Below are 23891 nucleotides of genomic sequence, written 5' to 3'. Positions count from 1 at the left end.
AAAAAATACAATTGTGTTAGTCACTCTGATATTCAGGAGGTCTCATTCATAAAACTCAATCCAAGTTCTCTGTTCTAATTCAAGTATTGTGCAACACAAGTACCTTTACTAAATGAAGTATTATATCCTTAATACTTATTAGTATTTGTAGCCTCACTTATTAGAAGTCCTGCCAAATGTGCGAAGAGTTTCCTGTCCGTTCTGTAGAGATCAGATTCCATTTGATTATCCTCAAACACCAACTTCCTGACTCCACTCTGTGCAGCTTTAATGACCAGGTTGTATTGTACCCCATCCCTCCTTTCAGTGGACACAGGTACAAGATGGATGGGGTGCACACTGCTTGAAGCAGCACCATGGAACTTACCTCAAGTGCTCCTTTGTGCTACAAGCGGAGGCGCTACACAAAAGGAATGTACAATTTAAGTTTTAGTTCCAAAAACTACTAATGAGGCTTTGGTAGCTCCCTTACGCACTAGTAGAATACTTAGGCTAGGTATTCTTCTCAAATTTACCAAATGACTAAAATGAACACATTCTATTTCCTGAGGATGAAGAAGTCCTTCTCAGTAGAAATACTAGAAATAAAAAGGAGTTCAGTGTTTTGATCCCCAACTAAGAACTAGTTCAATCAGCTTTGGCATAAAAGGAAAACAAAAAATTGTGGCTGATTTAGGAAAGTTCACGTACTTTGACTGTGCAATGGACTAATTAATAAGAAAGGAAAGCTACTCAGCAGCTGATGAAAGGGTGGGCAGGACTATGAAGCTTAAAAGATGACTACTGAAAGCTTAGCTGTTTTTTCTCAAAGAAATTAAAAATTTTCACGCATTACCATCAGTGAAATACGTAGGACTAGTGGCAGACTACAGACTTTCTTCCTTCTCATCACAAACTGGCTCTTAAAGCATCAGATTTTAAGCTAATTTAAAATCTTAGTCATAATTGCATTTACAAAACATCTAAAAATTTCCTTCAGTGCATGACAGTCTCTCTTGTGCTATTACTCTTGCTGTTGGCCCTTAAGAAACATTATGAAACACATGAGTAGCCCCATTTATTTATTCCTGCAATTCAATATATTTTATATTGCTATTTATATTGGTATTTCTGTTGCTCGCAAACAAGCTGGGCTTTGGCTGGACATCTCAGCTCCACGTGATCAGTCCCCAGTTTTCACGTCAAGAATAACTGCATAGTGCTTGTTCCAGCAGTTTTCTTACAATCTCTTCTCAAAGCAACTGTAAAGGGAAGGTTATTTAAAGTATGAGGAAAAAAAAGAAACTTGAAGACTGTAACTGTGGAAATGGCACAAGGAGAAGGGGAAGAAGTACCCTGGGTTTCTAAGAGACAAGGGCATTCTCTGAAAGAGCGGTGTTGGAGTGCTGGAGATGGCAGAATTTGGTCCCTGCCAGCTTCAAAAAAGACATTAATGAAAGACTTTAAGCTGAAAATTGATGAATGCCAGAAGACCTTTCTGGGAGACACTAAAAATGTGAGTTACTGAATACTGAGAGAATAACGTGACAAGTAGTTCTACTTCTAAAGCGTCACCTTGATCATTCTGAGCAAAATCAGTTGGCAGTGAATGAAAGGAAAACAGGATACAAGAATATCCCCAGAGAGTCCAGGCATCATTAGGTCAACTGCTCCTAGAATAAGCTGCCAGATTTCTGAAGAGTATTCCTTCAGTAGTCCCTTACTCCTAAAGTATGTCCCTTTATACTTACTAGATGGTTATTTATTGTGTTCAAGGAAGTTCGCAATTTCACACAAAATGAGAGATTTTATTTCCTGTTCCTCATTAAAGTTAGAAATTCAAGAGCTTTATTCCTCATGCTCCATTTCTCTGCCCACCCTTATACAGAATTATTACTTCCCTTTAATTTTGTAACTGCTTTATTTAAAATCCGGATATGGATTTGTGAAATGAGTGTGCTGGCAAAGTAGCACCCATCTCCTCTGACTGCCAATATATCTGCCAATAGTTACAGCTCCTGAGGCCTTCAAGTCACTTGTAACTTCCCATTTAAAACTGTATGCATGTCTTCTGTGATATTAGAAGCTCTAGCTCTCGATTACTAGCTTAAACCATGGAAATAATATTTCATTGAAAATTAACATGATTTGTTCTTGGAAGGCACCCTCTTAAAGCTAAAGATACTTAAAAGTCTAAAAGGACTAACATTTACCCATACTTTACTTTCATTTCCCTGAGGCGTGCCAATAATCATATTTTAACTGTCCAAGTAGCAACGTCCCAAAAAATTGTTTTTCAAACCTTTGTAAAGATGATCTAACAAAGGCAATAAACCCCTTAGAGTACAATTTTAACATCACAGAAATACTTATTTTACTGATTAATTTGCTTTAAAAGACAAATTTGAATCCAGACAGATTACCATACCAGCCCTATTTGAAATATTCAGCCCATATTAGAAATTCTAAAACCAAATATAAAATTCTAGTTTTCTGACTGAACGTCTAGTATTCCAATTATTATACAGTTTTCCTGGAGAAACTGAAGAGTATTGACACTGAACACTGTAGTTTGTATTGGTAGCTTAGTTATATTATGGCAAGTCTTAAACATCATCTTTAGAAAGTCTCAAAATACTGCTGAATCAATTAAGCCTTCAATATAAACTTTGATATCTACTGGTTACACAAAGTTTGCTATATAGGAATAAGAAGTTTTATCAACTGAGACCCGTGATCAACACGTACACAGTACTACAGGATCAAATGAGCACTTAAGAGGAAAGCTAACTCCCTGTCTTTTCTGACCACTGTCAGCCTATTACCAACATGAAAAAATGTCAGACTACTAGACCAGGCTTTATGAAGCACCAGAAGCTATAATTAATAACAGCAAAGCTGACAACATTACTATTCCATTGTAAGATTTCATGAGGTAGATCTCAATTAGACTGAAAATAAATCATTACGACTGCCAGTAGTTTGGCAATATCATGATTTTTAAGAAACTACAGGACCTGATGTGGAACATCATAGTGTTGGCTACTCCCAATAAAACACTAACCACTGGGCTAGACTCATTCTGCAGCTGACTTAGTAAGATCTTGTTAAAATAGAAATTACCCAGCCATTTTGTCACAGAAAATGGAACGGCCCAGAAAATTGAGTCAAAGCCAAGCATCCTTGCTACTCACTGTTCTGCAGTAGACCTCATTTGGACCTTGAAGAAATTCCTAATTACCTGATGCATTAATACAATATTGAAATAATGTAGTTTACTAAACCCATGTTACAAGCTTTCAGCAGTATGTGAAAATGCCAGAGAAATAGGGCTAGACACTCAGCTTGTGAAAGACTAAAGATCAGTTAGTCACCAGTGAAAGACTCTTATATGCAACCATAGGAGCAGATTAGTTGGTTCTTTGATGCAGAGACCAGAACATAAGCACTGAATGGGAACATTTTGCCTTTTTTTTTTTTCTTCAAGTTTTTGGTTTTTTAAAAACTCATTTCCAAAGCTAACAAACTTGAACTCAGTATAAGATACAAAAATGATACTAGGAACTTAAGACTCATAGAAATACATCACTTTTGGAAATTATCTGAAGTTTTCTTAATAGCTTCATTTCCTACTTTTTGCTAGCTTAAAGCCTCCTCCTCCCCCCTCTGCCCCCGCAATCTTCATTGATTCTTCTATAGGATGGCTAAACCACTGCTTGAATCATCTTAATCAACAAAATTCCTATAAAACTGACAATTGCTTGGTTACGTGCTTTTACTTTATTGACTTTTCAAGCCTGGAACATCTACACTTGAGGTATATGATGCCTGATGAAGGTGACCAGTGACTGCACATATGAAGTGTCCAAAGAATTCTTAAGTTGTTTCCTTCTTCAGAAAGCTCGGAACTGGGATAAACTGCCATCTGCTGCTTGTGGTGGTTGCTGGGAATATCATACTGTGGTCAAGACTCCATCATCCTCCTACTGATTCAACACGCAATATTTAACATACCCTACAGTCAGTCTTAACGGGACACAAATTCCATCATTATTAGTCAAACTAAGAAGAATGTTATTGTTTATGATCTCCTGAAGCAGAATCACATGAAAAAACAGCAATATATGACTATACACATAAATAAAAATCTTCAGATCCTCTATCTCACCAGTACTTTCCAATGGAAACACAAGCATTCAATATAGGTCTCTTTCCCTTGGATTCTAGAAACTGACTGCAATTTTAAAGTAACATTTACAAGTGGTATCTAAAAATAGTGTATTTTGAACGATCCTTAAAAGCCTTGAAAAGTCCCAGCTTAAAGAATCTTTTAAATCAAAGAGACACATAGATGAGTTTCATTTGAGCAACCAGTGCTGTTGCATTAATAACAAAATAAAATGCACTGCATGTTCAAACATTTTGCAGCTGTTACAACAGCACTATTACCTAACGCCGATGTATTTACAAAATGCCACATTTTGTAGCACAAGCATTTAAAATCAAAATACTTCTTTTTCCTGCTTAACCATTTAACTGGTAACCCCTCAGCTGTAACTGTGCACTGCTGTCCTTTCTTCTCACTTAAGTAGTCCTTGCCATGATGAGACAAGGTTGAGGAACCCTTGCAAAAGCAACTCCCCCCCCCCGCCCCAACCAACACTAGACCTCTAGGCTTTAAGAAGTTAACACTTAGAAACCACAGCAATATTTTTAGCCCATAGAACTGAATTATATTGTTCTAATCATGAGAATAAAATACTTAATTTGGGTGGATGCAAAAAAACTGTACTTTTATAAAATTTCAATAATCAAGAATTTTAATATTTGTATTACCATCCATAATCATGCTTTGACCTCCTACCATATGTGTAAGGATATCCTTTCCCACTAGCTCACTGAAGACGCACATTGTCATAACAAGTTTGCTTTGTTATTCCAAAACTGCTTTACAACTCCAGAAAAAAAGATATTTAAATTGGGGAGGGTTTTTTCCCCATCCACAGATGCATATATTTTTGTATTTATTTTTGGTTATGCAAAATAAATATAAAATATATTGAAAAAAATAACAAAAATAGAAAACTGAACTAGAAATACACCCGCAATTATAATTTATGAATACACATTTTTCATAGTTGTAACACAGCGCTACTGGCAAATTAACTGACAAATGGAGTCTCCAATGTGTTCTGTGGACTACAGAGCAGATAAGAACACACTAATGGAGTCACCTAATTGGTCAGAGGACTTTTGTCTCAGAAGAAACTGTTGTATCTAATACTTAAGTTATCCCTTCTATTTCTGTTAATATTAACTCTACTTGCAGTGTACATCAGTGTACATGAAATTTTAAACGTGCCTATGTTGCTAAAGCTGCTCGTTACGCTTTAATATAGCTGCTGAAAAAAGCAGCTTAAGCTGGTTTGTCTGTCACATTTTGTCAAATGTTTTCAAGTTACCTAGACTGAAGTTATAAATTCAATTTTATAATTATACACCTGTTTAAATTGATTCATTTAAGAAAGATAGCATTAAATGATCACATAGTGCTCAATAAAGCTGCAAATAAAGCTGCAACATGGCACATGTTAAAAACCTTAATCATCTGAGCTTAAATCTGAACAAATCCTAACTCACTTCCCTGCTCCACCAAACACATTCCTCATCAAATGGTCAACCAACGTCTGTATGCAAGTAGGAGTACTAACATTAAGTAAACCATTCATGTGGGTTATTTAGATAACTATTCATGTGTGCGCAAGTGTATATGTATTATTTTCTCTACAACTTAAATTTTCATTTTTTCAAATCCTCACGTCCTACATGTAACTTTTAAGTAACTGAGGAAAATAAAATATTCTTACCTTTTCAACTGCTACTTGTTTTGATGTTTTTTCTGATTCTTTCTCTCTCTTTTTCTCTTCTTTCTTTTTTTCTTTTTCCTTCTGAAAAATGAATAAAAGCATTTTGCTAGTACTCAACAACAATACGTTTGCAAACATACTGAATGTCAGGTCATACAGAACAAAGATCTTCAGCTGGTCCCTTTCAATTCAGAGTTTATGCTTTCATCTGTTCTGCTTCCAGAAGTATCTTTTGTTCAAATAGTACTACCAAAAAAATCTTTTTTTTTTTTTTTTTTCAAATTTAAGAAAATACTATTTTGCCTTCTCATTTGCATTTCATCTGCGTATAAGCAGAAAGAAAAAGGAATCATGGTTGCTTTTTCCTGAGCCAAGGAGATATGGAAAGAAAAAACATCTCTAACTGTCCACAGAAAACAGTTGTGGAAAGGCCACAGTTGCCAAAAAATAAAAAAAGCTAACTAAAGCTTATTTCTTCCTTTTTACCTGATTTAGCCTCTCTACATAACCTGGTAAAGAAACCTTTCCACAAGAACTTTGTTTTTGCAACTACCCCTTACTACTCACTAGCATCTCGCTAATAGTGATGTCCCATGCAAAGAAGAGAAAGAAACAGGTGTGCCATCTTTGACTAGTACCAACAATTCATAGCATCGGAGGAATTACTTTCCTTGCATCATCCATAATTTCACAGATCAGAACCTGCCTCGAGTTTCTGTTTCAGAAATATGGAAAAAAATTATCAAAAGATACAAGTAGGCAGATCTCCTTGCCTACAGGAGGCAAGTTGCTCCTGAAAGATCCAGAAAACATTCAAGACAAAGGCATCAAGAATTTTCATGGCACAGAAAGCTTTCCTATTAGAGTTAGCTACATAAGTTGATTTCAGTGCAGAAAAGGTAGAAGGAGACAGCAAAAATACACTATCACAGATTCATCATCTTGAGGATGCATTTAGAGAGTAACATGGAATTTCTTTCTGGGTTCCAGTATAAGAATATGGGGCTATCATACAAAGGCAACATAGAACAAGACTGAAAACAAAATGAAAACTAAAGGGTACTGTTTTCTACATACTTTATACTTAAGCCATGGAATTCCTTGCTGCAGGTCATTCAGCTGTTGGGAATTTACACGGGTTGAGTGGGCAATCAGACAATTTCATGGAAGAAAAGCCAACAATTACTAATAAATTTATAGAAACTACCATACTTTGGGTTATGCTGGATTCAGCAACACCTGACACCATAAAGTCTGAGTTAGAGAGGGAAGTCCCTGAAATCTTCAGCTGAAAGCTTGTAGTTCTTTTGTTCTGTCATTTAAGGAACGCGACAAAAACCACAGTAGACAACAGATAAAGTGGTGAGGTGGGGTAGAAATGAAAGGGGATTTGGTGGCATCTACTATGGAGGGAGTGGATAGTACTCTGCTAACTCTGATAACCTCTCTCAGAACAGTTTCCAAGCTGACCAAAGAACTACAGTAAGATAATATACATGTAACCTTCTGCAGAGAGTTAGCCATTTTTAAAAGCTGATCTAGTAGATCAGAAATAGAAATATAATACTCTTGAATATAAAAAGTTGACTTCAGCCACATAAAAGACTTCATGAGTCATAAAACATTAAGTTGTTCCAGAAAGAAAACATAAGAGATCACTTTCCTTTAAAAGGATCATAGTGACACTACAGAAATCATAGCTGACTTATTAACTCAAAACTCTTATAGATCAGGTCTGACTGAAGAACAGCATAAAAAAAAAAAAGGCACCATTTGTAACACACAAGATGTGGACTTCTTAGGCCAGTGCTCTGTGTGCTTTGACACGATGTGTTAGCTGTGATTTTTAGACTGAGCAGTCTTGGTTCAGAACAGCAGGACACTGTCACTTCTAATGGCGGTGGCAGATGTCACCACATGCTGGCCACCCAGCTCTGGGGCTGTGGGGTGGGCCTGGCGCTGCTCCCGGAGATGGAGGGTGAGGGCACATGGGAGGTGTGCCTGGGTAGGTGGACTGCTCTGCCTGGCAGCCAAGCTTCAGGAAGAACTGAGGAGACTGGGAAGCATCTGGGAGTCTGAGAAGGTGATAGATCAATGGAGCCATACTCTGCTTTCTCAGGTATGCATGTGCCAACCTGCCATCTGATCTGCATCAGGATAAAGGCAGCAACTTGAGGGACACCAAGGAGTGGAAGCAAGTTACTGCGTGGAAAGAGGAGCCGTCTGCCTGCTCAGTTTCCACTACCGAAGAGGTACAAGGCTCTGGGAGCAGCAAACGAGGAACATGAAAAGAGGGAAGAAGAGACATCCATGCAAATTCTCCCTCCAAGGTCAGATCAACCAAGGCCTCACAGCAAGCACAGCACCAAGACCAGCGCCGTGAAGAAACGACAGCGAGTTGTAGCTGTAGATGACTCCATTCTCAAGGGACTGGAAGCTCCCATCTGCATGCCAGACCCTCTTCACGGAGAAGTTTGCTGCCTCTCCAGGGCTCAGATCAAGGATGTTACCAGGAAGCTTTCAAGTGTAATGCAGCCTTCAAACTATTGCTTCAAACTATATATTCACTGCAGTGAATGGAGGTCCAGCTGGTTGGCAGTCACCAATGGTGTTCCCTATAAAACAGCTCTAATACTAGGATTTTGGTTTTAAGGAACTCAAAGAACACACAGTCTTCACAACTTCAAATAATGTTTTCAAAAGCTTCACTATATTTACCAGATGGATTGAGGTTATTCAACAGAGGTTCCTCATGACCCAAGTAACCCCTGTGTATTATTTAATCTTGTATTAACTTAATCTCTGATCCTAAAAAGTGAGACTATCACATAAACCAACTTTAAGCACAGGTAGCTGTCAGTCAAGCAACATAAACTATTAGAAACACAAAATGAGCACACCAGTCCAAACCAGAGGACCAGCCAATGCTGCACCTCACCTGTGGCAGTGTCAGGTATAGAAGAAAAAACTTACTGGGACAAGTATTGAGAGCAGTGTTTTATGTTGAAGCCATCATAATAACCTGGGATTTGCAGGTTTATTGAACTAAGATTGCAAATGCACAGCCATGCCTTTCAAACAAAGCTTAATCTTCCCTTCATTACTGCATTACTCATTCCAGTACCAACTTGCATTCTAAAGACTCCCTAAATCCTGTGACTGCAATAATGTATAGTGCACAAATACACTGTTGGAGCAATATATATTTCTTTTTCCAAAAGTCTTTTATCCCTTTCCTCCCTGCTTTCTCAAGTTGAATAATTTAAGTACACTTAATCTCCTCCCTTATGGAAGCTCTTTTATGTCTTAGATGCTATTTGTTTCTTCTCCTCTTGGAAAAGGTTGTTGAAAGTATCATAGCAGTACTTACTTTTCAAATATAGTACTATAAGTTTACTAGAATATGTCAAGTGAAAGCAGAGAAAGTTTTTTTTGCATATGATCTTCTTCAAGATGTCCTGATTTCCAGTTTGACTTTAACATTTTTTAAATATATTTTGTTAGAGAAACTTCACTTCCAGGGGAAGAAGTATCAGAAAATTTTAATTTTTCAGACTTCAGGAAAGAAGAAAGCTTGCATTAAGCTTCACATGGCAAACACTCCATAAAGGTGACCAAATATAAACAAGAAATGCCCTTATAGAACTCCTGACTTCTTCATACTGAAGATGTGAAGACAAACTGTTCACCGGCGTTTCCACCTCCATACCTCACAAAGCCCACAGGACCTCTCTCAATTCCCAGAGACTATTTTTGCTAAGTACATTTTCACTGAGGGCTTAAAAACCCATAACTCCATCTTCACACTTCACAAGTCCAATATGCAAGCTTTCTGCTTCAGCTCCGTTAGATAAAAATGAATTCAGACTAAATGAAAGCATTTCTCAGAGGCTGTATTGATGCCAGAACTTCAACTCAAGTGTTTCATTACTTGCAAAATTAGTCAAAAGACACTATCAAGATCATAACATGAAATTGTCTTTGTACTGGTCTTAAATTCTAAGCAAAAATCATTCATTTTTCCCCAAGATTCATTTCCAACAACATGGCATACTAGTTACATAGTGGAACTTTTAAATTTGAATACACGAGAGGAGGTTAAGAAATGAAAGGTGAGTTTAATTATAGAATGGCAACTGAGATTCCTGCTACAACTTTAAAAGCATGTCACATTCCCTAAGGCTTGTGGTCTTGTCCATGACACTAACTTAAATTTTAATTAATGTTAAATATAGCTGAACTAAAATAATTTATGACATCTGGCCAAATTTTCTTTATCTAGAAGAAAAATGCATGATTTACATTTACATCATAACTTTTTTCATATACTGTATACAGCCTCAATTTAGAATGAAGTACACAAAAGAACCTAACATTTGCATTTAAAATTATGCATTTCATTATTGTTATGAATTGTAACATTTACCAGAAGTTCTGGCAAATGTTTCATCCCCTACCTGTTTGTGTGTGAAAATTCAAAGGCCCTTCTACGCAGTAAATGTAACTTTAGTACACACACACAAACCCCAACTAGAAGGGATATTAAAACAGTATAAGTTAACAGAAATACAGAATTAATTCCATGACCCTCATCTCCAAGGAGACCGAAGTCAATGGCTGGAATAGTACTGATAATTTAGGTTCTGAAACAATTAATATAAAGAAGTTATCAAGAACTATTCCTGAGGAGAAAGGAAAAAGTCACTCATACCCATTAGCTTCGAATGAAAAAGTTATTCCACACAGCTCTGAGACACTAAACCAGAGCAAAATCTGAATTTCAACATGTAAAATCTGAATTTCAACACGTAAATGTTAGCACATATCACTCATGCATATATTTTGTCCCACTCTATCAGTTAATTTATCAAGCCCAGGAAGCAAGGGGGGAGAGAAGTATTTTAAATGCCTGAAGTATGACTAACATTTCAAATTACCTAGTTAGCTCACTGAAATTACCCTATAGCAATGCAAACATTTGTGCAAAGAAGCAGATTAGATAATCTGACAAGAGTTACACCAGAAAACCCAATATACCTCTGCTTTGCTCTTCTCAGCAGCAGGTTGCAGAGAAGGAGAGGATGTCAAAGGTTGAGCAGTATCAGAAGAGGATATCTGTACAAAATAAAGGAAAGAAATGAGAAGGAAAATAAGCAAGAATAGGTGGGAAATGGGTGGATGGGGAACAGAGGCAGCTAAGACATGATTTTCATTCTTTTTTAATAGTTTTGAGAGTATAGAAAAAACATACAACACAGAAAAAGCAAAAGAAAGAAACAAAGTATTTCCATTTAATTTCATAAATTTTATCAGTACAATTTCTAAAGGAGGTCTATCAAGTAGGAACGAGTGACTCATAATGAGGTTCACTAGAACAGCATATAAGCAAATGAACCTGGATATGATCGTATCACAGGCCTATGAGAAATAATTAGGTTTCATCCATTTTTCAATTTTTTCCAACATGACTCCTGAAATATTAATGTCCTGAAGCACGAAGGCATACTGTCCCCAGAGGAGGGGGAGAGAAAGAGTGCCTTTGTTCTTGTTTTTAATAAAATTACTGAGGCAATGAACAATGCAAAATAACTCTGAAAGTTATTCAGTAATTAAAGTTCTAATTAACTGTCCTCTAAGAGCACTCCAGAGGAGTAAACAGCTTAATATAAGACAGCATCCTAGAGGTAGGATGCCAGACCTTCCAGTCAGTTGATGCTTCTTTCCTAGGAACCAGTACATAAATTTGCTATAAACACTACTAGACTTGCAGAGTGATCCAAAAGGTTTAAGTTAGATATGCAAGCGATGCAGTTTGCTCAAGAAAATGGGATTTCTCTAAATGCATTTCCATACATCTTCCTATTCTGCTTCTTTATGCATAGTTGATCACTTTAATGGAAACATTATCTTTCTGTTACACTTACTACAAAAATGCAACTGAATTACCTTTACCAAGCAGGTAGTAGATCCTGAGAGCTATAAAGGTGACACTTAGTTCTACAATGTCTTGGATCATCTCTACTATCTACAGGGAAAACTTAGAAGTAAATGAAACTCTTGCAGAGCAGGCCATTATGCTGGATCAAAACAACCAATTTAGATGACAGTGTTTTTATATCCTGTAGCTTTCAGTTTCCTTTTAGTGCTTTTTTTTTTTTTTATTAAAAATATATCTACATACTCCATATTTGCTACAGACAATCCTGCCAGTACCATAGCTCACATATCTAGATATTCATAGAGTGTATATATAATCAGTTTTTTCACAAACTATACTTAACCTGGAAGGTGGTGTAGTTTCAGGAAAGCTTTTTAAAAAGTTCAGTTTTAAACCAGATTTAACCTACAGAGACATGGAAGAGTCCTCTTTTTTGAATTTACTGTTTTAAAATCCTCAGGTTATCAGAAGAGTTATGGATACATCTGCTGCAAGAAAGCAGTTCCACACTGTAGCATTCAGTTGCTATAGGAACACAGGGATCCTGTTTATTCCAATTACACCGCACCGTAACCAAATAAAGGCGTCAGAAAAATAGGTAGGTACATACACTAAACAATGAGCTCTAATAACGTGTTCCTCATCAACACTTCACTTAAATGCAAATGCGTGAAATTGTGATAGCAGAACATCTTACATATGGTTTCTAAGGATAAAGTGGGATTTTTGCTTTTTTCAAATTATTTTGTGTTCTTCAGATTTTAGAGAATTTAAGTTTGACAGCTGTCACAGGTGAACAGCAGGTCACTGCTACGCACCCCACAGAACCAGATGAGCAGAAGTGCATTTGGATGTTGGGAGAAATCAGCACTATAGTTGTCTGTGTCACATTTCTGTGCTTCTGTAATAGCTCTTCTCAATCTGTATTTCATCTTCATAACTTAAGGGATCATCTAACCTTGGATAGGGTAATCCTACAACGGCCTGAAATTATACCTTCGCCAATCAAGTAATGGAGAAGTGGCATGCAAGTTCTAAGCAGCTAGACAGTGACAAGCAGTGGCAGTCTATCCTGTGATATGGAACAGGATGTACAAGCTGAGAAATACTCAGACAAAGCATTTATAGATACACAACTCTGCATTCACTTCAGGCTAAATACCAGCTCTTCAAAGCACGCTTGACATATGCAAACACTTGACTGAGCAGGAATACAAAAGGTATATGACTGAATATAATCTTTAAAAGAAAACACTTTACAATGTATAGAACTGATTAAGTTTATATAATGGAAGTAATGGTGTGAGTTTGGGCTGCTGAATAGTTTCTGTCATCACTGCATCATGTTAAATTTGTTATCTACCATGCTGCACCAGATAAGGAAATCTGAATGAAAAAAAAAATGAAGTCAAACTGAGTGGCTGGATAAAGCTAAACATGAAACAGCATTAAAACAGACTGATGCAGTCCGCTGTAGACTTATCAGGGTACCAGAGAAGCCTGTAGAATTACTTGCCACTGGTACAAACGGATGCTTGAGGGACCAGCAGCATCCTGTTACTGTTGCCAGCTCACGCTGAACAAGCCCTCCTGAGCTAAGAGCAGCCCAGCACGGCACTGACTGCAGAGGAGCCTCAAGGAGACAGCTAGCATCAGCGCCGACAGTGCCAGCTATCATGCTCCTAGCTGGTTTCACTGGGTCATGTCTGTATACCGGAATGAGCACCAAATACAACTAAGAATTGTAATAATGCTGCAATGTAAGGGTATTTTATTATCTTGGGATTCTGAATTTTGACTAGTATCAAAGCCATCATAAAAGCTGCTACTACTGTCTTCAAGCATAAAGAGACAAGAAACCCCTCAATCATCGAGTACTTGTTTTCCAGCTTGCAAAATGTTCATTTTTAACTCAAACTAACGCACATGCACTATTTTTGCAAATCACTGAAGTTGCTTGATGTTCTGAGATCTCAACAGAACCTCACAGGTTTTATTTTCCCTTGTACTGGCCCCCAGCTATTACTTTGAAAGGTTGTGGTATGCTCCTATTTTCAAACCGCAGCACACTTCACAGATGTGCGTATTATAACGTATAGCAAAAACCTCATCAAATAATCCTTCTCGTTAGCATAAATCATCTGTAAACAACTACAACACTATTCTGATGATTTTATTGCAAAAAAAGCATGTTTTATCACTCTCAAAGTTAGTATTAGGAGCTTCTAGATCCTGCCTGCACTGCTGGCACACCGCTGGCGATGGTCATATCAGTCACTGAACAAATGAAATGCTGACGAGGAACAGCGCTGACAAGTTGCGTGTTGCTGTCTTACAGTTCCAGTAAATCCTTGTTTTTAAAACTACTACAGTGATAAAGCAGCTCATGAAGCTGTCCCAGTTTGTTGGCAAGCTAACGAAGCTCATTTGACTAACAAATGGCAACTGAAAAAGCATCTGCTCAGTGACCTACTTCTACGTTTGTGCTAATACCGTCGGCTGGCCAGCAGCGTGAGTGCCGAGGTTCAGACCAGCTCCCAGATCAAACCCGTCGCTCACGACAGCTACGTGCACCCAGCTCCGCAGCGTGCTGCAGGCTGTGCCGCTCAGACTGCCCGTAATTAGTTGAAAGCCCCAAATGCACCTTAGATATTTATAGCTGATCACCACTCAGGATTGCCGACCATGGTTTTTAATAATAATTTTAAAACCTTTTTAGTAGATTGAGATCACTGGAAAGCACTACTACGTAATCCCATCTCAAAGTAATATATGCTTTTCTGTTTGGCATTTATCAGCCTTTCTTAACCATGGCTTGTTTCTGTGGGGGTGATCAGAAACATCAGTAAGGAAGATCAGCTCTACAACTGAGAGCAAGTTCAAGTCCCTAAAATACTGTTGTTTACAAGCAGACATCCCCCTTTTTAGTGGCGAAAATGTGGTTTGCAAAACCACTATTCCACAGCAATAATCCTGTTACCACTTCTCTGATTTGTCAGTTTTAATTCAATTCTTACACTCCATTGGAAACGAAAAAGAAAGTTTCTAGAAAAACAGGCCAATGCTGACACCGATTACGAAGTCTGAAGAGCAGACAGCAGGAAAATGGAAAATATCTTTGTTTTTAATTTAGATGCAACAGAAAGACATTTGAGTAAGTAGGTGGTAGGAGTGAAATTTATCTTTAATGGCTTTGGTGACAAATGACCAAAACCTCCCCTACTTTTGGCCACAAGTATAAAGCAATAAATTCATCTAAATTTCTACATCAAAAACCAAAAAGCTGTTTCTAGCCGTTTTCCAGAATTCAAGTAAAGCAGCACACACTGATACACTCCAACAACATATGCTAGCATTCTGCTCTGGAAAGCTGTCAACAACAGTTGATTATTGGCACTTTAAACCACCAGACAAAACCAGTGGCAACCCCTACAACCAACCATACATGCTGCTGGAAAGAGAATAAAACTGACATGCCTATATGCATTAAAAATGTATTACAAACTGACAATTAGCATCTGAATATTTCATTTTAGTTTTTAACCTAAGAATAGTTGGGCCTTTTGATTGAAAAGTGAATTCAGAATTGCCTAAAAGAGATAGTGAAGTATGGAGCTCTTTATTAAGTCTCTGCATTTATACTCTTAAGATCATAAAATTTCCATCGAGTTTGAGACTGAAAGACTTGTAGCCATTTCATTTTAGCAATTCTTGAATCTCTTTCCATTGTTTGTTTTGGGAGTAGTTTTTAGAAAGCTGGTATTAGCCAAAACAATCCTTTTGTGCAATGAAACTCATCAGTGCTTTTTAAAACATTACGAATATTCAGTGCAGAAAACGCATACATGCGTAAAGGAAAGGTACTGTAAGACTTCATTTTCACCTATGCTCTGTAAGAGCCTCTATTGTTCATAAAAAAAAGAACAGAAAAGCATGGATCTACAAGTTTAAAATATTAATCCAGTTCCCTGTCCTTCTTACACAGAAAGGGGTTACCTGTTTCCTATTTTCTCCATTAAAAGCTTCTACAGTATTTCTTAGTAGTAGCACTAACCGAATACACACTGTGTTAGTAGTTCAATGTGAAAGCATCAGTACAAGCAGTACTTGGCCCTATGACTTTGCTGCAGTCTAAGCACCACATATAATTTCAAGTAAAAAGCAAGGTTAAAAGAAATGAAGCTATCAGAGAACATGCACAAAATCTAAGAATGACTTTACTTCGGTTAAGTTTTTACTAAGATATTTCTGATGGTAGGCAGCAGTCATACAAACACTTACGGACATTAAGATCAAAGTACTAAAAGTTTTCATACACTTTTAGTTTCAGTTTTTCCAAAATCTCGCTCTTGAACTAATGTGTTTTACTATTTAACTTTTTATTAGTGAGTTCAAGTTAAACCTTTAGAAACCTATAACAAGCTGCCATTACACCTGACATTTATGATGCTGTCATTCAGAAGATTCAAGATATTAAAAAGTGAGTCAGTTACCAAACCAGGTCAATACATTCAGGAAGTCAGCAGCTGAACCAAATGCAAAGGTGCCCTCGAGTGGCCATTTTAAATGCACACAATACACATGGAAATAACTTAAATCAAGAGGACTACTCCATGCTCATTTGGCAGGTTTTAAGTTTGGCTACTAGGTGTGTTTCTCATTGTCTTTATTACTGCACATCTCCAACCACATTGAAAAAAACAATTTCAAAGCGGTAGCAATTACGGAGTCCTAGCAGATGCACACACACAACCAACTGCTTACCACTTTTTAGTATTTCAAGAGTAGGCCTCTTTAAAAGAAGTATAAAGAATGCTAACATACTATTAATAACACCTCTGAATCTCTGCAGAAGTTCCTTAGGCTAACTGCTATGGCTTTTTGCCAGTAAAACATTTCTGCCATTCAGAGCTCTATCTGCTGGACGCTACAGAGAACAGATGCAATGCCCCACGTTTCACAAAACACAGCAGTAGCTGGCTTTTCAAAGAACCCAGTACTACTGTGCGGTCACTATTTTGAACGTGCTCACCCCTCCTCCATTCCTTTAGAGTGCTCACATCTCATTTCAGGAATACAGTGAAGCTTGTGCAAAACCTGCCTGTAGTTCTTTCTGTACGTGTGCAGAAGTACAGACACTCATAACATTTACATCAAGTAGAGATGCAATGACTCAATGTTCTGGGAGGATTTTTTGTTTGTTTGTTTCTAATTAGTATTTGACTTCAGTGCAAAATGCGTATTTTTTTTCCCCAACTTCAAGAGCATCCATACCTATGGTTGCCCATGTTTTTTTAGGTTCCTTAGCTTCTCCTTCAGGTATCTACCCTCTTGGGATGTTACGAGAGTCAACACGGCTTGACTAAAGGCTGACACAGGATGAACAGAACAGATGCTTTTAATCTCTTACTGGAGCACTCTCCATTTCCCCTGTCCAACCCAACAGATGTTTCCTGCATTTGTTCCAGGGAAAACAGCTCTCTTCAGTGAGAGCTTCCCAACAAAACCTTTTTTCCTCCCAAGTGGCAATGCCTGCTCTGCTGCACACCAGGATCATTTACATTTTCATGACTGACACTGAACTGGCAACTCAATCACTACCGATTTCAGCTTTGGCAGAATTTTTGTCTACATGGACACAGCAAATTGTAGCTAGGCAATCCACCTGTTGTGTTAACTACTCCTCTAACGAAAGTACTTGGTTCCTTATGGAAATGGAGAAAAAGAGACACTGCACACGACAACTACTGAGAATGCAGCTGCATACAGAAAATCCACACCCTGGCCTCTCCAACCAATTCGCCTAACCACTGCTCGGCAATGCTGGGCTCAAGGCCAGGCACTAGTTGTATGCCCAGGTGTTGACACTGGGGTCAGTATTGCTGAACTTTTTCACTGATGACCCACACAGTGGGACAGTCCATCACCAGCAGCTCTGCAGAAGAGGACCCGGAGGTCCTGGTGAACAAGTTGGACGTGTGTCAGCAACGTGTCCAGTTCTGGGCTCCCCAGCATAAGACAGACATGGGCTGACAGGAACAAGTCAAGAGTTGCTAAGGTGATTAAAGGACTGGAGCATCTTTCAGACAAGGAGAGGCTTAGTGAGTTGAGACTGCTGACTGAAAGCTATTGAGGGGGAAGAAATCTTACCAATCTGTATAAATAACTAGTGGTGGGGAACAATGATGACTGAGGCAAACAGCTACTCCGCAATTCTGTAATTTAACTCGTTCTAACAGCACGATCTTGCAAAATAGTTTTTATCCTACTTTTATTATGCCTGCCCTCAAGTCATTCTCATATGGTGTTTTTGTGCTTCCTCTTGATTAGCATATTTCAGAGGTACTTTCTATCACTTCATTCACAAATTTTTCATAGACCCCTTCGGAAAACTGTTAAAAACACCAGGGAGGTGGTAGGTCACCATCCCTGGGGGTGTTTAAGGAAAGGTTGGATGTGGTGCTTAGGGACATGGTTTAGTGGGTGACACTGGTGACAAGGGGATGGTTGGACCAGATGATCTTGTAGGTCTTTTCCAACCTTAATGATTCTGTGATTATGGTTCTTGTAATATTGGGAGCGGAGCTGTTTTGGTTTTTAAGCCACCAGTAACCTCTCTCCAGGCCAATGACTCTGAATGCTTCTCAATGCTTGGTACTATAAAGCAATCATTCACCTACTCTATCATGCCCCAATTTCTCCATCTTAAATTGCCCATGCGGTATATTTTAAATCCATAATAAATTTACAACACTAATCTCCTTTAAGATAACTTTCTGGAAAATGTGTTACCACATTCTTTAAATTCACATCACATTTTATCCAGTTGCCTGATTTCAAATCTCTTAAATTATACACAGCATCTTAAAGCATGGAAAACGTAGACCCATTATTCTTTTCTTTCCATGAACTTAGGAGTTACATAAAACTTCTGCTGCATACATAATTCACACCCTTTCTAAAATGTAGGAACTTTGTTTTTTATTCTCTGAGTATCATCAGTACATTATAATATATTCACACTACATGTAGTGGAATAAGTTGTACCAGTTCATTATTTCTGAGACTGAAAGTATCTGGAGGGAGCTTAAGTTGATTCACCATCCACCCTGAATATCGTAGTTTCCACAGGCATTCTTAGAAGTTGTGCTGTTTCTTCTCTTATATACTTTCATTAAAAACTGCAGAGATTACTTGTGTTAATACCTACATCGCTCATCTTTATACACAACCGACAGTGTCCTCACTGCTTCTTTTCCTTATTACTCATATGGCATAAGGGTCTTTGCATTGGATATAACAAAAACTACCAAAAGACAAGCTTGTTTAAATTTTTGATTTTATATCAAAGTGGTGCTACTTTTGTTGTTGTTGTTAGAAAATAGGATGGCTTCAAACCTGATCTCCCAAACCTCTGTGCAACTTGAATAATTTCTCCTGGCCACTGCATCTAAGAACCTGGTCTCATTAACAGCTTTCCTGCCACCTTACCAGGTATATAGCTTTGATTACAAGTATTTGGAACTCAATACAGAGATCATCAGTCAAGATGAATGCTCTGTTCAGAAAAAGCTTTCAAAAAAGATTTTGCCTCTTTCCAGAGTGAACAAATAACTTCTGCTGAAGACGAGACAAGCTAACCTTTGAGCACTTCACATTGTTGGGTATAATCACTGCACTGAATCATTCCACTTGTAACCAAAAATCAGGCAGCAACTCATGCCCCAGCACAGACACCCAATCAACACTCTTTCATGAACTCTGTTCAGACCTTTAGCAAGCCAAGAGCTCTGACTTTTCACAATGCCTTCCCTTCAACAAGAAGGCAAATTCCACCCACTACTGCCACCTCAGATATCATTCCACATACTGGCGACAAACCTACTGAAGGCTAGGCAGGAATTATATACGAATATTAAGTACAGCAGCAGCTTTGGGATCAGCTAAATTGTTTAGCAATGAGAGAACGATAATGTGCACTCATATTCCTATACAACTAGGAACCACCTTCCTATTATTCGAGCAGATAATGCATATCTATTTCTTAGGATACAAGTATTGAGGGGAAGCAGTTGCAGTCTTACCTTTCAAGTTTAATTATTACAGTTACTAATATTGGTATGTCTAATATCTCTGAACTTCTTCCAGACTAAAAAGTGATCTCTAAAAGCAGTCTCCCCATTTCCAGTTCTGGATTCAAGTACTTTGTCTTCAGTTGGTTAGAGAATTAAGGGAAAGAAACAAGGCCAAAAAGTGTACTTGTCAAATAAGTGCTTTGTCTTGATAGTCACCAAAATGAGTTAATACTTGAAAACGTGCTTTATTTCACTGGGAAAACCGGCCTAACAATTGTTGTGATGTTCTGAATAGATTCCTGAGAACACTCCTCAGCCTGCATTCAAACTAAGCTGCTTCAGTTGCAAACCAATCTGCTTTCAGCGTCATACAAATGTTTCAAAAGAATCAAAAATTATAATAATTCAACTAAAAATACCATTAGCTGTAAATACACTGTTGCCTTTTTTTCAGCCTATAAGTTTTATTAATGAACTACATACGACCAATTTTCAACACATTTAACATCTTACATCATCAAGTGGTGTTACAAAGCCTATGGCAAACATTGTTTCTGCAATACAGATTAACGAATTTCACAAGAACTGGGAAAAAGAACCCAACCTAAAAGTCGAGAATAGCTATATCTGCCACAGCTTCAACGACGAAAATATCACCAGAAGAAAATCATAAAAATAATAATAATCCCACTGCACGATCACATAGGCTGGACAACTACAGGCTGCATCTGGAAGTCTTAACAACCTAAGTTTCTTTTTCTGGCTCTGCATCACTGCCTGCATCCACGGCTTTCTTGGAAGTAGTACAAAGTGGTATGAGGAAGTAAGAGAATATTAAGTAATCCAGAAAGATATCAATATATCCCAGACACAAAAAAAAAAGGAATAAAGAAAAAAAAAAAAAAACAAGAATTATCTGCAATTGTACTAAGGTCTGGTGGGAGGAATACAGGAGAAAAGCCCAATCAGAAAAAAAAGACTGAAAATCAAGGGAGTTAAGACAGTCAGCTGCCTTCCCTGTACAGTATTTTTCTCATTTGGGAATCCCCTTTCACACCCAGTTTTAGGGCTATGTAAGTATTCTCTGCTGTAACAGGGAACAGCCCTCGAAAATAGTAAGGCAGTTTATTCTCCTAAAAATAATGACAGTTTTATATTACGTTCTCTTGGAATACTTTGTGTCTCTGACTACGCTTACATCTGCTCCACTTCTATTTACTGCAACAAGTCTGGCAAAGTCCTTCAAGTCATTAATTTAAGCAGACGAGTTCAGATTTTTGTGGAAAGGTGTTTGTGTAACTGTAAGCTGTGCTCATCTAAGAGCGCTCCAGGAGAAAATAAAAGAGCATAAAGAGTTTAATGAGAGCCTAAAGCAAACAACAGATTTACTAAGCAACAGTCTTTACAACTGAGAATGTAAAAGGAGAAACCACTCTGCATGCTTTACCCTTCAGTTCTCTGATCATTCTGTACAACAAAAACACAGGATGAGTATAGAAGGATTTGCCTTTGCTTGGAAGTGAAACTCAGGTGCAAGTCTGAAGTGGAATGATATTCCTGAACAGTTTCACATCAACACCCACCTGAGGAAGAGCTTTAACATGCAAAATCACCTCACACCACCTGACCTCTGGTAAGTATCTGTAGTTAATTACAGAAGTGATGCAAGCCCTCAGCTGCTGGGTACAAGCTTTTGGGGTAAATCAAGTCAAATACCACAGCATAGTGCACAGCAAGTTGTACACATTACCCTATCTTAGATGCATCACATTCATAAAGACCCCGATCCTTTTCCTGTGTGAAGTTTGTTTTAATAGATTCCACATTGCACTTGGCATCCTTTACAGCTTATGTATTGCTCAAAAACATGGGGACTCGGCAGAAAATAAGATTTAGGTGGACAGTATTATGTTGGAAGTATTTTAAATTAGTCAAATTGTTAACAATTGTTAACAATTACTGCTGCTCTCAAAGCGATGATTCAATAAGCAAAAAAAGTTCCTGCTGTTAGCAATGCCAAATCCCACAGTATTCACACAAAGCCAACATATACTCCCAAGTAACACAGTCAGCTTCACATGTTTTTATTTGTATTATTCCTCAATTTTTAAAATTCAAGCGTTCATAAAAAGCATAACAAACATGAAGTCCTGCATGTTTCAAAATTCCATCACAACAAAGCAAACCAGGAAGGCAGCCGGTCAGATTGAGAGACGTGGCTTCCTTAAGCAACTGGTCTTTAGAAATCTTGACAAACCAAGGTCTCACCACAGTAGGGCTATGAACTACTTCCTGAGAAAGGAAGTGGTAATCTTTTAAACCAGTGTGACTAATTAATGTTGAAAGAGAAATATGATGGGCACTGGCCTGAGAAATACTACTTCTGTCACAGGCTACACTGCTTACATGGAATATGCTTTGATAATAAGGATACATTTTCCTGTATACAATAAATACCATACAGCTGTCTTGACAATTTAGTCACAGTCAGAACCCTACAACTGTATCTACACATTTACAGATCATTACAACAGTAACAATTCCTCAAAGAGCTGACACACATTAAGTTACTCTGAAATTCCCAGTCTTTGGGCTGGCTCAAAGATAATTGCTTTTGCGAGTGAAAATCACTTGCCTTAAAGGATTCTTGAGGATTACATTTCCCTAAACTACACCTTAACTTCGAAAAAAGATGCTCTTGCTTATAAAGCTTGATTTAAATTTGGCTGCGTGGAGCTTACAAAAGTTACTGCCTCATTCCATGCTTGTTGGTCATACCTTGCCTCTGACCAAATGCTTGAAAAAACAGGAAAGTTACGACTCAGCTGTGCAAACTCAGCACCATGTCATATGCACCCAGTCTATCTGAGGATGCTTCCATGGGACACAAAAAATAAAATAAATCGTTTTCCTCATTGCAGGCTTATTTATTCATTGTGTTGTTGTTGTTTACCACTGATCAGAATAAAACAAAGTCAAATATTGCAATATTAGCAGAAGCTAAATAGAAAAAAAATCAAAAATATATGAAAAGAGTAACTAAACTTTTCATATTTGCTTATTTTTAGCCTGCGCATTTGATGGCAGTACAAGGCTGGCCACTAGAGAAATTTGTTATTATAGTCAGGGTCTCTCAAAACTCAATTTAGTATTACAACAGTCTTCTTGTCAGAAAAAACACCTCATGTAATTAACATTTTGATACAAGAATCCTGATAACCACAGAAGCAAGAGCTGAGCCTTGACACATACACTCCTGACTCCAACAGACAGAATACATTAACACAGTCATTGTGCTGTTAACAAACTTGAAAAGCTTACGATCTCGCCAAAATTGATCTATGAAAAATTGTGTATGGTTTTGAACAGATTCTCTTAAAACGTACAATTTTTATGCTGCTTGAAGCTTTTATCACAAGCACCTTTAACAGTGAATCAAATCCAGGAAAGTCCCTTGAAGTTTTAAATACCACTTCAGCAAAATCACTTGATTAAGGAAAGCAGCCCTGAAGGTCTAGCAAGCCTATTTTTGCACTTGTTTTACCTGCTCATACCCAGAAGGGACTCATTTTACCAGATGACAATACACATATGTATCTCCAAATTAAACTGTTCACAACCAACAGCTCCTGAGACTATTACTGATAAAAGGCTCATGCTAGCAACTGCTTTGGTGCCACTGAAACACTTGACAGAGCTGTAGACCACAAGCAGGAATCTCCCCCTTCTTCCACAGGCAGGGAATCTCAGCCACCTCCTGAAAAGGTGGGACGAGGGCAGGTTTCTCAGACATCATCACAACCACAGAAAGAAACTCCTCACCACTGCCACACAAGTGTGCAGAAACTCATACCCCAGCAGCTCTGTCCTCACCCGGTTCTTCTCAAACACCTCACACACCTCCATCTGCTGGAGGTGCAGGTACCTCCCCTGTCTATAGCACCCAGGAGGAGAAGAGATGTGCAACAGACATGCAGAATATGAAGGCCCATCTTCAGTTCACCTTTTCTTCCTCTTCCCTGTCAGTCCAAA

At 38.0% G+C, this 23891-nt stretch overlaps 1 protein-coding gene across 2 annotated transcripts in view; it reads right to left on the bottom strand.

Annotated features, from left to right (window-relative positions):
• The window catches only part of SMAP1 (small ArfGAP 1), a 92743-nt gene that overhangs the window by 39368 nt on the left and 29484 nt on the right, over positions 1-23891 (bottom strand). Inside the window, exons 5-6 of one of the 2 annotated variants that reach the window (XM_040553528.1) lie at positions 10884-10961; positions 5847-5927 (exon numbers count right to left, since the gene is read on the bottom strand). In XM_040553528.1, coding sequence (XP_040409462.1) covers positions 5847-5927; positions 10884-10961 — 159 coding nt within the window. The remainder of the gene's footprint in view (positions 1-5846; positions 5928-10883; positions 10962-23891) is intronic. The other variant, XM_040553529.1, reaches the window with a different exon arrangement.

Source organism: Cygnus olor, chromosome 3 (genome assembly GCF_009769625.2).
Source record: "Cygnus olor isolate bCygOlo1 chromosome 3, bCygOlo1.pri.v2, whole genome shotgun sequence".
Classification (NCBI taxonomy): Eukaryota; Metazoa; Chordata; class Aves; order Anseriformes; family Anatidae; genus Cygnus; species Cygnus olor.
Note: the sequence above shows the minus strand (reverse complement) of the source record. Positions and strands in the feature narration are given on the sequence as shown.